General features: G+C 40.3%; 1 protein-coding gene across 1 annotated transcript; it reads left to right on the top strand.

Annotated features, from left to right (window-relative positions):
- Positions 1 to 490: 490 nt before the first annotated feature.
- Positions 491 to 1,724, top strand: vma21 (vacuolar ATPase assembly factor VMA21). Its single transcript, XM_079870522.1, has 3 exons — positions 491 to 671; positions 914 to 1,023; positions 1,374 to 1,724. Exons 1-3 carry the CDS (start codon positions 610 to 612, stop codon positions 1,514 to 1,516), a joined length of 315 nt encoding a protein of 104 aa, XP_079726648.1. The 5' UTR covers positions 491 to 609; the 3' UTR covers positions 1,517 to 1,724.
- Positions 1,725 to 14,209: the final 12,485 nt, after the last annotated feature.

Genomic DNA, 14,209 nt, shown 5'->3' with positions numbered 1-14,209 from the left:
CATCAACTCACGAGGTCTGTGATATTCTTGTAGAGGTGCTGAATTGGTTCCATTTGTAGTAAACAAATGTGGGTACTTTGTATAAAAGTTTGAGAACTCAAGCTAAAAAATTCAGCGAGTTATAGTTGCTGAAGCAAAAAGTGTTACAATCCCCGGTCTCCCCTACTTTTTCTAAAAGTTACTGAGAGGAAGAGAGGTCACCAGTGGTTTTTAGTGCTGGTATGTGGACTCACAGCAGCTCTGCACATTTATGTCTCTTTTATTCGACATAGCCTACTCAGTTTCGTTCATGGATCTCTCTCCTTTGAATCAGGTGTGGTAAGGGAAGTCATACAAAATGTGCGTGATTGAAACCACTGGCCTAGATCATGGATATAGATAGTTTTCATGTATACTCTTGTAGCCTACTACTAGAAACGCGCGTTGCAGTACTGCGGCGCCCCTTAGCGGACATGCGTAAACATGCACACAACTGCTGTCATGATCATCTAGATCATGTGACAAAGACCCGGAAGCGCACATAATTCAAGATGTCGCAGCACGGAATTATCAGCGATTGAGTTCCTTTCAAGATTTTTCTCTTTTTTTGCCTATGAATAAAAATACACAATGGAAAAATACGACAAGACAGATGTCGGGTCCATTCCCGGAACCGTGCCTGATTTCAAAGGGTAAGATATTTGATATAATGTGCTTAACGTTATTCTGCTCAGACTTCACGTGACCTCTCACACCAAAATCACAATCACTAAGGCCAAGAAACTAACGGATTAAAATGAAATAAACATTTACATATAATATCATTAATGTATTTGGTGCACTTGGTGATTCCAAATCATTTCAAATTCACATTTCGACTACTTTAATTTGTCTAATCTCTCATTGTCTCTTTCTTCCTCTTGTATTTATTCAGGAATGACGGTTCTCTTGTCTCTGTGCTCAAGACACTATTGTTTTTCACTATTCTGATGATAACTCTCCCCATCGGACTGTATTTTACATCAAAGTCTTTTCTCTTTGAAGGTATTTTGCTTCCAAAGGCTGATAAGCCAACTTTATTTATTTGTTTATTTAAATAATAATAATAGTCCAGACAGACAGCAACATAGTGTCGGCCCACACCTGGTACACGTGCGGCCCAGGTGTGGGCCGGATCTGGGCCAACACTATGTTGCTGTCTGGGAGGCTACTTACTATTATTATTATTATTATTATCATCATCAAGGACTGCTGTTCTGATTATTGTTGGACAATCCACACAAAGTTCCAGTGCTAAATATCTATGTGTTACTCTACAAGCCATTATATTAAGTCCTTATTTACTGGTTTGCTTTTACCATAATTTCTCCTTAATTCTGTTCTTTTCTTCACAGCCTTTCTGGGTTACTCCAGCAATGACAGCTATTTCTATGCTGCCATCGTTGCTGTGCTTGCCGTCCACGTGGTTCTGGCACTCTTTGTTTACGTTGCATGGAATGAAGGATCACGCCAATGGAGAGAGGGAAAACAGGATTAACTTAAACTGGAAGCAGCAGGGAGAGATGGAAACACACACACATGCCACTCTTGTCTTATTCCTATGAACCAGAATATCATAATGGAGTGACACCATCTCTGTGTGTGTGTGTTTACTTTTCTCCTGAATGTCTCAGCCTATCAGAGATAAGAAGCCTGATTTCTTCTTCATCTCATGCTATGGTCCAGGTCATCTTTAGGTCTGGCTGGAGGTTGTGTCAGAAGGTTTTAGATGATATTATGTGTTTTTGTGCAGGGCTAATTCAAGACAGTAGAGAAGACAAGCTGTTCTCATGAAAGTTCATTGTTCCTGCAGTGTCATTATCTGCCCCTTCAAGGGAATTATTTTCCCTTGTATTTTTACACAAACATCATGTAGACAGTTGGTGAGTTAAAATTAGTGGGTGTCTGTGGTTAAGTTTAAAAAAAATTCCAATGTCATTTCATGTTTTATTTATCAATTAAAGCTGCTCTTTGGAGCTCACGTTTTCTCAGTTCTTGCTGGAAATTCACACTCTTGAAGCCCAAAGAGTGTTTTATAACATTTTATAATTTATAAATATTGTTTAAAATGACATGTTGAGTGGGATAAGAGTTAATATGCTCTTTATTTTGGATCTCCATCTGCCATATGATTGAAAGTGATGAATTAATTATCTCAGCATTAATCTGAATATTTAGATTGACCCATGCCTGTAATATATTTAAATGAATCACACAAATATTTGATGATAACATGAAATCAACGATTAATAAACTGAATCCTGAACCCTTATATTGTTTCTCCTGAATGGTTATCTACGAAAGTAAAACGCTGACACTTAACATTATTATATACTCAAAGCAATAATTTCACATGACTAAACACACATCCTTTTTGGTCTTGAATATAAAAAGTGGAAGCTACAAGTTTTGAGCTCTGGACATTTATCAAGCGTAAATTCGTTGTGATCATATTTGAGAAGCGAAGCAGCCTAAGCTAGGGACAGTGATGGAGGTTAGTGAAATGATCATTGAGAAGTTTCTGCACTTCTCAACCCAGTTTAGACAAGTGAGCATGACCTCAAGTCAACACAGGAAGCTGCATACATGCAAACATGGGATGTGTGTGTTTAAAAAAAAAAAAAAAACCTTTATACCCATGTTTGAGACAAAGACGAGACCAATTTTATAAGAGATCAGCCACATTCATTGTCATTTAAAACTCATTCAAGCATTTTATATTTAAAGCAGTGAATAGTTAACAAAAATAAAGATGAAACATGACAAGCCTGCTGTTAGTTTTGGCTTTAGATTAAGAGAAACATCTCAGAGAATCCAAGAGTGAAGAACCGGGGACTCCGCTATAACACTGCAATGAAAGAAGTGAAGAAATTTAACAATTGGAGCAAAAAGTCCCTTCAGAATAAAGCGGGGTATATTTCATATTTTTCATATTATACAAACAAAAAGGCTCTTTGAGCCCCTGTCAAGTTACATCAAATCACTAACCCCAAGGATGGCTTTGGTTTTAAATGAGTTCATGAATTGGTTCTGGTCTGGATAGATTCTGACAGTGTTGTTTTTCCATCGGTACAGCCGGTATAGTGGAAGGAATGAAGGCTTTAACACACCATCTGCTAATGCAGACTGAGCCAGAAAATAATAGACTGAAAAAAATTGGAAGGGAAAAAAATGAGTTAAATGTCATGAGGAGTGAAGCTGGGGAGGGGCGCAAGGAAAGAAGAGAAACATCCAGGCGGAAATATTGAGAGCATGTCTGAGTGGAAGAGGAAGAGTGGAAAAGGAGAATTAGTAGAATTTCCTCCACCTCTGCCGTTTTCTCCGGCCACTGCCTACTTTCTCTCCATTCCACCCCCTCTGCGAGCTGTGCAGCCCAAGAGAGCAATTCTACACTACAGAACTGCTGACAGCAGAACACTACACTACTGAACTAGAACATTAGAAGAGAAGTTCATGTTTAAGCAATAAAATATGAGCTATATGAATATTAGAGCGTAGTTGGAGTCAACATGTAAGCTGCAACCCCTTAATCAGGTTTCTTTCTGCTGATGAGGACGGAACAAACCAGAAACCAGTGTGGACCTCATCAAAAATGGTTAAATACAGCTACACCTACTTCATCTAGACCAGGGATCGGCAATTTCGGTTTTGGAAGGGCCACTGTCCTGCAGAGTTCATCTCTAGCCCTAATCAAACACACCCGAGCAAAGCTGATCAGTGTCTTCCGGATTACAAAAAAAGCTACTGACAGGTGAGTTTTTATCAGGGTTGGAGCTAAACTCTGCAGGACAGTGGCCCTCCAGGGCCAAAGTTGCACATGTCTGATCTGGACACATACTGAATATGAACGTCCTGCTCAAAGCTGCCAGATCCAACAAAAAAAAAAAACAAGTTCAAGATGCACTGAAATGTTTGTAATGTCTAAAACAGGGGTTCTCGACTCTGGCCCATAAAGGTCCACTTTCCAGTTTTTTTGCTCCAACCCTAATCTAACACACCTGAACCAGCTAATCAAGGTCTTCAGGACTGCTAGAAAAAAAAAGGTCCATTCGTTTATTTCATGGTGACTTTAAGCCACAATTAACAAAGCTTATTAGCGAATTAAAGCATGTTATGTAAATCACATGTCCCACATTGTCCTGCAGAATCACATCTGCTCTCCTGCAACAGAGCAATAGGTGGTCCGCCTACTGCAAGACCTGATGTATATGTTTCTAATGAGGACCTATACATTGGTCTACACGGCCTTGATAACAGTGGAGATGGAGAGCAAAGTTTCACAAGTTGGTTAATAATATCAGTGCAATAATAATGTGGCACAAAAGATTAATTGAGGGGAAGCTGGAGGAGAAATGGAATGAATGAAAAACACAGGTCTCATCGAAAGCAACAGCAGCTCTCGCTCCACAATGGGGGGCCATTACAGATAAATAGGGCAAGGAAAGCTGTTATCCAACTGTTCCTCCGACAGTCCTGACCTGAAATCAACACAGAACATGATAGAACCACTAGTCTATTTCTGCTTCACTTATTCTTTCTCCTCACCGCCAGCTCCCCAGACACAAAGAGATGACGGAGATATTTCATCCATTTATGCGTCATCATAATTATTAATCCAGGTCTATGTGTACGTATCTGTGAGTGTGCATATCTACTTGAGTTTATGGGTGGGTATGTGTGTGAGTGCACGAATCTTCCCCTATTATTCTCTGTGACTCACTCCCGTTGTGTAAACACACATGCAGAGAGGTGAGAGGATGTTGTATAATCCTCCACATTTCCTGTGTGCATTTGACTTTCAACAGTCAGACAATACATGGCCTCATTGAGGTCAAGAAAGTGTTGACCAGTGCAGACTTACACACATACAACCAACACTCATATGCATTGGACACTGCACATAAATCATAAACTAATGCAAACACACCCATCACATCCAACTTAATCTAAATAACACTTACCAAACTCATCAAAAATAAATATTACATCTAATATATAATTTACTGTTCGATAATAATAATAAAGTAACCCCATTAAATAATAATACATTTTATATAGCTTAAATATATAATCTATTGATGATGCCTGATACACACAGAAAGGTGAATAAAGCAGGAGGAAGTACATGTCTGTTAAAGATAATGGTTAGTGTGATGGGATTTCATTCTTTGGCCGCTGGAGTTGGCCACGTTGCCACGTCAGTACGGTTACATAATGGATGAACTACATTTAATATAGTATTCATTTAAGTTTGCTCATATTTAGAGATGGAATTCATGCTGAATATGAGAAACATTGGTTGTCAGCCAGGTGACTCATGGCACAGATCTAGTGCTGTAGAGGGATCTGAAAAGAAATGAAAGGCCAGAAAGTGGTTCAGACATTGCAAAATATTTTTGGTGAGAATGCCGTCTCAATCTGAAGTACCAGAATTCTGCTCCCTAAGTAGAACACATCCGCTAAGTTGCCATGGACACAATTTGGGCTCTCATCCTGTATTTTGATTGTGCAATAGTAACTAAGGGTGATTCACCGACTAGCGACCATTGCCATGGAGACTGGGTTCTCTCTCATATTATCTTTGGAATTTTCAGAGCGATCACTTGAAGTTTAGTCTGAGAGAGAGAAAAATGACAAACAGAAAGAAAGATTCTAATTCTAAACTTTATAATGCAATCCACAGATGCCAATTTGAGGCTTTGTAAACACATTTATCTAAACTATCTGCAAGCGCTCAGCATTCAGTGGCAACTCCACGACAAACTGTTTTGTTTTGATTTCTACACTGTCATTTTTGATCAGTAATGATTTGCTACTAATGGGGAAGACTACTGACCTAGAATCAGCCACCCTGTCTTTTTCCACACAGTATTTTTCATTCACGCTGATCTAGGATTCAGGCTGAACAGTGACTCACTGGGTATTCTGCCAGGGCACTGGGTCAACAATGTGTTTTCTGCTCTGTACTTAAACACCCTCTCTTTTCTTCACCCGCTCTTTCATGCCTTAAACGTCTCAATTTCCTTATTAATTGACCTTTCAGATAACTTCTTCAGAAAGTTATTCTGTTCTATGTTACTCTAGTGTATTGTGTGTGCATTCTGTATGTTTTCTTTTGTCATGTGAACCTCCAGTCACTACATGAATGCAGAGTTGTGCACTGAAAAAATATTATAGTAAAAAACTGTTAATGGGTGAACTGTAAGATACCTTACCATATATCGTAAAAAAAAAAAAAAAAAAAAAAAAAAAAAAAAAAAAAATTATATATATATATATATATATATATATATATATATATATATATTAGTATAATAGCCTACAATATATAATACAATATAAATTTGTATTAAAAATGTTTTAAGGGTAGGGTCTTAAACATCAATTACCTTAATAATTTACAGAGAAACCAAGTAGCCTATAACAAAAAAGGTAGTAGTATAACAAAAAAGGGGGTGTTGGGGATCGCCCCACTGAAAGCTGGTGGATTATATATTATTGACCGCTGCAGAGCTCTGGTCAGGGAGGCGGAGTCATAACGTTAGAGTTTAGAGGTTTATTGCACAGAGTGACCATATACGCATAATAGTGTAGCCTACTTGAGGTAGTTTCTGAAATAAATAAATATAACAGAAATAAATACTCATTTTCTGAATTCAACAACAGATTACAAACTCAAATATAAACATCTCTTTAAAATGCACGGATACATGGAGAAATATATTAGTATGAGTCAGCAATAACAAACTGCACAGAGTGCACTGAAATTGACAAAAACACCAAAATATGGATTATAGAAATTGTACTGTCTCATTAATACAGGCAGTAATAAATGACAACCAGTGACGGATATTATCCCACGGAGAAATGCACTTCAAGGTAATAACTTGCCCGTTAACAGGATCAAATTACACTTAGAAAGATCGCTAGACATGAAAAACATCACAAACATTGTTTACTCAGCGCAGTTAGGAGACAGCGTGACAATCTGTGTTATTAAAAATCAGTAAAACTTACTTTGTCACAAACTTTATCTTGCACATAAACACTGCACATGAATGTGTGCACGCGAATTTATCGCTCAACTGGAGTAGCTTAGTGAATAGGCAATTACACTGAGTCCTTACGTGCTGAGAACGCTGCACTACGTTATTTGCGTACAACGCAACTTAAAACGTCACACACGTTAAAGGGAGAGAATTACAACAGCCGCCCCCACATTTGAGCAGCAAATGGGTGAGGGAGTTACCTAACTGTCTTTTGAGTTACCTTATAGAGCAGGCAACTGTATCAAGCGCGCAAGTGGTTTAATGTAAGCTAGTGACCGTCAATGATAACTTCACCAGTCCGTCACTGCTGGGCAATGTCTTCCGAACGCTGCCTATGCATGGGCCACTGAGCTCTTGGGAGTTGCGGATCCACAATCAGTAGGCTACAAGAGCCATTCCACCAAATGGGTGACATTTCTGTCCCAAGGACATGTATAAAAATGCATGAAAATTAATTCTAAAATACATTTTATTATTAAGCAAAGTGTTTAAAATGAAACATTTTAAAATGAATAATTAAAAACATTAATAACAACTAACTATAACACTAAAAAATAGCATTTGTTGCATGTCTCCCAAGGGCGTAGATTTGGTTTGAACATTTTCAAGCTGCTTGAAAATATATGTCTATAAAATTCAGCCATAAAAACATTTCAATTTGTTAAATTTCAAATGTTCAATAATAGTTTAAAGAAATCAAAATTCCACACAATCTTAAATTTTGTTCGATTACACTTGTCAATAATTCAAATTACACAATTCAAATTCAAATCATTTTGTAATATTATAAGCTCCAAAATGGGAAGCCCAAAAGTAAGTCCTCTCATTTTAATTTCTGTATATTTGATGAAATTTTAACTATGATTGAGAAGGTCAATCTCAACATACTGTCCTGTTACCTAAATTATTTCTTAGATGTTATTTGTTTATTTTAAAAAATATTAACTTTTGGTAAGTCACTAGAATTTGCTCAGTGTCCTCATGCTATGTATGCTATGTGGCCATATGTCATGTATTTGATAACTTTTTCTTAAAAACTCAATCCTGTTACTTTCAGTAACAGTAACTGTTACTCATATGAAAAATAACAGGAGTGAGTTAAAGTAACAGGAGTGAGTCCTCTGTTTTGTTGATTTAATACTGTAAATATTAGTTGATATAATAGGCTACTATTATAACTGGGAGAAGAATAGAGTAAACTTTAAAGTTACTTACATAGTGTGTATCTGATATGAATAAAACATGTCTAATTATGGAAAGGATTATTATTGCCTCTTCCATACATCAGTGTGTATTTTACAAACTCTAAATGTATTGTTTTTTTTAGTAGTTATGTGAATTTATATGTCTGAAACCTAAAATAAACATTATGTGGTTGAAAACACTGAAAAGTTATGACAGCTCTGATCGTGTCTGTCTCTGGCTCAGCGCCAGCCAACACACGAAAGCACATTTGAATTTAGTAGTTGATCACGTGATGCAGTGACCGTTCTAATCACACTGGTGTGATAGTACGCTCCAAGGACCAGCCGGTGTGACACATCGGAAAGGGTTAATGATGTGAATGCCATTCTTCCAGGGAGCCAGTCCACCACGAAGTGACTTAAACGTTTTGTCTTTGTCTTTCTTATATTTTGTAGAAGATGGAGAGAACCCATACTATGCAGGTGCCAGAAACACCCACCCATAGCATCGTGCAAGGTAATGCTGGGTACACACCAAAAGATAATCGGGCTGATTTTGGGCCGATTTCCCCCCTTCCGACAATCCTAGCTATGTCCCGATTATCTTGATGGTTCAACAGATTATTTTATCAGATTTTCCCTTGGTGTGAGGTGTGTTAAGAGTGTCCGAACCTGCTCGGAAGAACGTCGGAGCCGCCCCGATCGCGAATCGTAAATATTCAACATGTTTAATATTTACGATCAGAAATCCTGATGTGTGGGGGGAACCCCGAGGACAAACGCGCGCACGTTCTGGAGATTATCACGTGAAACGAAACAATATCCAATCAGAAAGTGAGATGATGGAAGACGGTCATTCTCACACACACACACGCACACATGTAGGAAGCTGAGTGTTATAAGGGTTCAGTGAGGGATTAAATAGGCTAACTTTTTCTAAAGAGACAATAAATACAATAAAGAATAAATAAAGACAATAAAGAATGATATATATTTCTGTATAAAAGGTTATATATAATGGTGGGTACAATGTTTTTTTTATTTTTTTTTTATGTGAATTTTCTGTGAAAATCATTCCAAACACTATCATCATAATTTCTTCCTGCATATCATCCAACATGCTTATTCTGAAGTCTCGCGAGATTTTGCGAGATTTCCTGTGTTCACAGTCGAGAATCTGGTTGAAAATCTGTTTGTGTGTGGTGTGCTGTCTTTGTCGCATCATGGCACACCACACACTATAGGAGCAAAATGCTTAAATCTAGGATTTTTTGTCCTCATGTTTGTGGTCTATCACATTTTGAAAATCTTATAAGATGTGAAAAATCTTTTGGTGTGTACCCAGCATAAGGAGTTAAGCCTGGTTCACACGGGACGATTTTAAAATTGTCGGCCGATTTTCCAAACCTGAGAGACCCCACACACGGCGATAAAAAATCACGGGTCTAACAGTTTTGGTCGTACAGTGTGTGGTGCGCAGCCACACGGCAAAATCAACACATCACACACGAACCGATTTGACTCCCGAGCATTCCCAGGTCAGACGGGAAATCTCGCAAAATCCCTCGAGATCAAACGTAATTTAATACTGTGCTTACGAGGATACTTGACAAAGTGAACATTTTGGCATACTTTGTGTGTTTTTGTCTGTTCAAGCGTGAAAAAGAACTCAATGCGGCAGCGCGCTGTCTGAAGCGGGATTCTGTGCGCATGAGTCCTGTGTGTGTGTGTGTGTGTGTGTGTGTGCATCACACAGAGAGGAGATTTACAGACAGCGCGCCGCCAGTACAGATTTAAGTTATTTTTTTGCGTTTTATCGCGCTTGAATTGTTTCTTAGCACTTGAATGAATGAAAGCGTGATAAAATACTATAGTATAGAGCAGCCAATGGATGAAAGAAAAAATCTACACGCCACAGTCCACAGGCTGCGTGCTCGTTTGTCGCGGGGGACTCCACACACGAGGAGAAATCGGGCCAAAACAATCCAACATGTTGGATATCCCCGATTTGAGATCGGAGCGGTCCCGAAGTCCTTCCGAGCAGACGAGAGCAGTCTTAACACACCACACACGGCAGGAATATCTGATCAGATTATTTTACGATAATCGGAGCATCCTTAAGATTGTCGGAAGGGGTCGGAAGGGGTGAATCGGGGCTAAAATCGGCCTAATTATCCTGCCGTGTGAACCAGGCTTAAGACACACCCGCAACCCTCTCTTTTCCCCCTTTATTGTCTTAACTTCCCTCTTTCTCCCTTCCTCTCTCTTCTCACCTCTCTCCTTGTTTCTCTTTCCACCTCCTTCGCTGTGAAGTACTACCAGCACATCACTTCATGTACTGAAGTCATGTACACTCTCTCTCATGCACAAACATATGGACACTCATTCCTGTTACCCAGTGTTCATTCCTGTTACAATTTTTTTTTTCTAAAAAAATAAAGTTAAACCACTGTTTTTATCAGTTTTGTTTGGTCCATCATTTATACAATTGTTTAATACATTAAATTATAAGGCTTCTGTCTTCTTTAAAATGAAAAAATGGCTTTGTGTTTTTTTAATAAAATACACCTTGCCTTAATATATATATATATATATATATATATATATATATATATATATATATATATATATATTTATATTGTCACAAATATCAATTATTTGAACATGTAACCAACAATTTCTTTCAAATAAACACTTTCTTGTGGGGAAAACAAAGGAATTAATTGACATGCTTTTAAACATGCTTTTTAAATGGCACATGAGTTTCGGTAACAGGACTGAGAAAACATGCATCCATCTTCTGCTTAGAAACCTTGTAAAAAATAAATAAAGTTGCCTGATATTGACCAATACACATTTTGAACAGTTAAATATGTGTAGTATTAGATTCAGTGTTGAAAAAAGATAAAAAATAAAGTTTCAAATTTCAATAAGCAAATGTCACCCATTCGGTGGAATTGCTCACAACAGAGTCGACCTCCAGGTTTTCTGAAGCTTTATGTCACTTCTGCCTGGTCTGAAGCGTAGGCAAGTAGTTTCTGGTGAACTGTATCCAGAATTGGCTGCCATGTTTTGACAGTGGAGGGGACCTCCACCGCCCCATGTCTAATGGAGCATACGCCACCTGAGGGAAAGATGCATCCCGCCGCCCCATAAGGAGAAGGTTAGGAGTAATTGGATCAATGTTGGCATCTGTTGAGGCATATCCCAGAGGTTTCGAATTGCGGATCCCCTCCATTTCCACTAGGATTGTGGACAGAACATCCTCTCTGACTGCTTGGTTACCAACGGCTACCCGGAGAATATTTTTTATAGAGCGGACTTCACGCTCCCATATTCCGCCAAAATGTGGAACACTGGGCGGTTGAACTTGAAGTCAATTTGATGGTCTGAGCGAATCTCGCGGGGTTGACCTCTTCTGGCTATGAGCCGGTGTAGTGCAAGAAGGAAGGCATCAACATCCATTGAATTAAGAAGCTCGATGTGAACTGCACTGGTTGTGAGACATTTGAAGATCAGGCCCCAGCGTTTCTCATTCCGCCTTTCTATTTTGACCAGGTATGGGCCAAAGCAGTTAACGCCCGTTGAATAAAAGGGTGGACAGAGCAGATGGAGGCGTTCTGGTGGCAAATCTGCCATTTGAAGTACCTTTGGCTGCGCTCTCCAATGCTGACAGAACTGACAATGGAGTTGATGGTGCTTGATAGTCTAGCATCCTCTGAGAATCCAGTATTGCCTCCTTATCTCAGAGTAGACTCTCTCAGCTCCCGGATGTAACAGACGCTCGTCAAATTCTTGAATAAGGAGCTTTGTTACTGCGTGTCTTGGGTCCAGTACAATGGGGTGGATTTGTTCTGAGTCTGAGTTTGCAAGCCTTCTTAGACACCCCCCAACTCGTATCATGTTGGTCAGGGGGTCCCACACCTGGAGCGAGTTTGACTAATCGACTGTGCACAGGAATCAATTTCTGTGCCCTAAGGGCAGCTACCTCTTCCAGGAAGCTCTGAACTTGACATGCCCTCAGCAGGACAGCTTCCGCCGCTCTGTTAGTCATTATTACTCTGTTCGATGCGGCCGCCCCTTGACAGGCTTGTGGAGTTGCCCCCACTAACTCTCGCCAGGTCTTGAATTGAGTAACATCAGAGAGGTTGTACTCTGTTTCAACTGCCATTACGGAGTAGCAGGTTAGGCCTTTCAATTCGGATACTACTTCTGACTGTGCAACTTCAGGTCTTTTAGGCCAGTGCTCTGGGCTCTGTTTCAAGAATGGAGGCCCTTGACTCCATCAACTGGACTCGGCCAAACTTTGGAGGGTTCTGCCTCTCCTTATGTCGTCAGCTGGGTTATCCTGTGTATTAACATACCTCCATGAGCTATGGTCTGTTAATTCTTGGATCTCGGTCACTCGTGTCCCAACAACAACACCTTGTACCGGCAGGAGTCTGACTGAATCCACTTTAGCACAGTCATGGAGTCTGTCCACAGAATTGTCTGATTGATGGAGAGTGTCAGCTCATCCCTCACCAGTTTGGCCAGCTGAGCTCCAGCTAAGGCAGCGCAAAGCTCTAGGTGAGGTATAGACTGCTGCCTCTTAGGAGCAACCTGTGATCTGGCCATTATGAAGGAGACATTACATTTACATTTATGCAGCTGGCAGACACTTTTAACCAAAGTGACTTACATTGCATTTCAAGGTACACATTTACATTCTTATCAGTTCTTGCTTTCCCTGGGAATCAAACCCATGACCTTGGCATTGCAAGCACCAATGCTCTACTTTAGCAACAGGAAGAGATGAAGACATGAATGTCACTGCTGGTTTGAACGGCCAAATATGGCACTGCCCCGTACGCTCTTTCAGAGGCGTCGCAGAACACATGGAGGGAACTGTGCTGTTCTGCTGCAGTTGTGGAGGCTGGCATGTAACAGCGAGGAATGGAAACTGCACTGAGTTGTTTAAGCTTGCTTTCCCAATCGGTCCAGGCGGCCTGAAGTTTTGGTGGTAGATCTGTGTCATCCCAGTCTCTCTTTTTAGCCCACAACTGTTGGATGATCACCTTTGCTCTGGTGGTGAATGGTAGTATGAACCCCAGTGGATCATATTGGGACGCCAACACCTGGTAAGCAGCTCTCATAGTCAGTGCATGCTCAATGAGCCGATAATGGTAGCCGAGGGTATCAGCTGCACAATTCCACCTGAGGCCTAATGTGGGCTCCATAAGATCAATGCGGTTTTGCACTAACCACTGCTCTGTGGCTGATGACTGGGCTTCCATCGGGAGATGAGCTACCACCGCTGGATGCCTGCTAGCCCACTGTCTTAGGTCGAACCCTCCCTCTGTTAACATGCTGCGTAATTGATCCACGGTTTGCTTGGCTGCCGGGACAGTAGGGAAGCTTGTCAGGCAGTTATCCACGTAGAAGCTTTGGTGGACTAGCTGTTGTATCCCTGGATATTTGGCTTCAGAATTGCAAGCATGGTGTTGCAGAGCAAAGATGGCACAGCATGGACTGCTTGTCGTGCCGAAAGCAGAACCTGCCACTCGTATACATCTGGAAGGTTTTCTCTCTGCAGATCCCTCCAAATGAAACGGAGAAAGGGCCTGTCCTTCAGCAATAGACGGACCTGATGGAACATGCCCTTGATATCTGCGCTTACTGCTCCAGGATGCTGTCTGAAACTCAGGAGTACTCCTAACAGCGATGGTCCAAGTGTGGCACCTGGGAGGAGCTGATCGTTCAAGGACAGGCCATGGTATCTGAAAGAACAGTCGAACACCAGCCGCTGCTTATTGTTATGACTCACGAGATGATGGGGCAGGTGCCATGCCTGGCAGGTACACTGTAAAAAAAAATATGCCTCTCCAACATAAAAATTTCTAGTGACCCGTTGCACCTAAAATTTTTAGTTGGCCCAATTTAAGTTGCAGAAACCAACTTCTTTGTGTTGTGCTGACT

This window comes from Squalius cephalus, assembly GCF_949319135.1.
Source record: "Squalius cephalus genome assembly, chromosome: 5".
Lineage (NCBI taxonomy): Eukaryota > Metazoa > Chordata > Actinopteri > Cypriniformes > Leuciscidae > Squalius > Squalius cephalus.
Note: the sequence above shows the minus strand (reverse complement) of the source record. Positions and strands in the feature narration are given on the sequence as shown.

Excerpts from the sequence above, each read along its gene's own strand:
- vma21 (XM_079870522.1), top strand. The coding sequence starts at position 610 with ATGGAAAAATACGACAAGACAGATGTCGGGTCCATTCCCGGAACCGTG. Across the intron at positions 672-913 it reads ACCGTGCCTGATTTCAAAGG|GAATGACGGTTCTCTTGTCT; the intron begins GTAAGATATTTG and ends GTATTTATTCAG. Across the intron at positions 1,024-1,373 it reads AAAGTCTTTTCTCTTTGAAG|CCTTTCTGGGTTACTCCAGC; the intron begins GTATTTTGCTTC and ends TTTTCTTCACAG.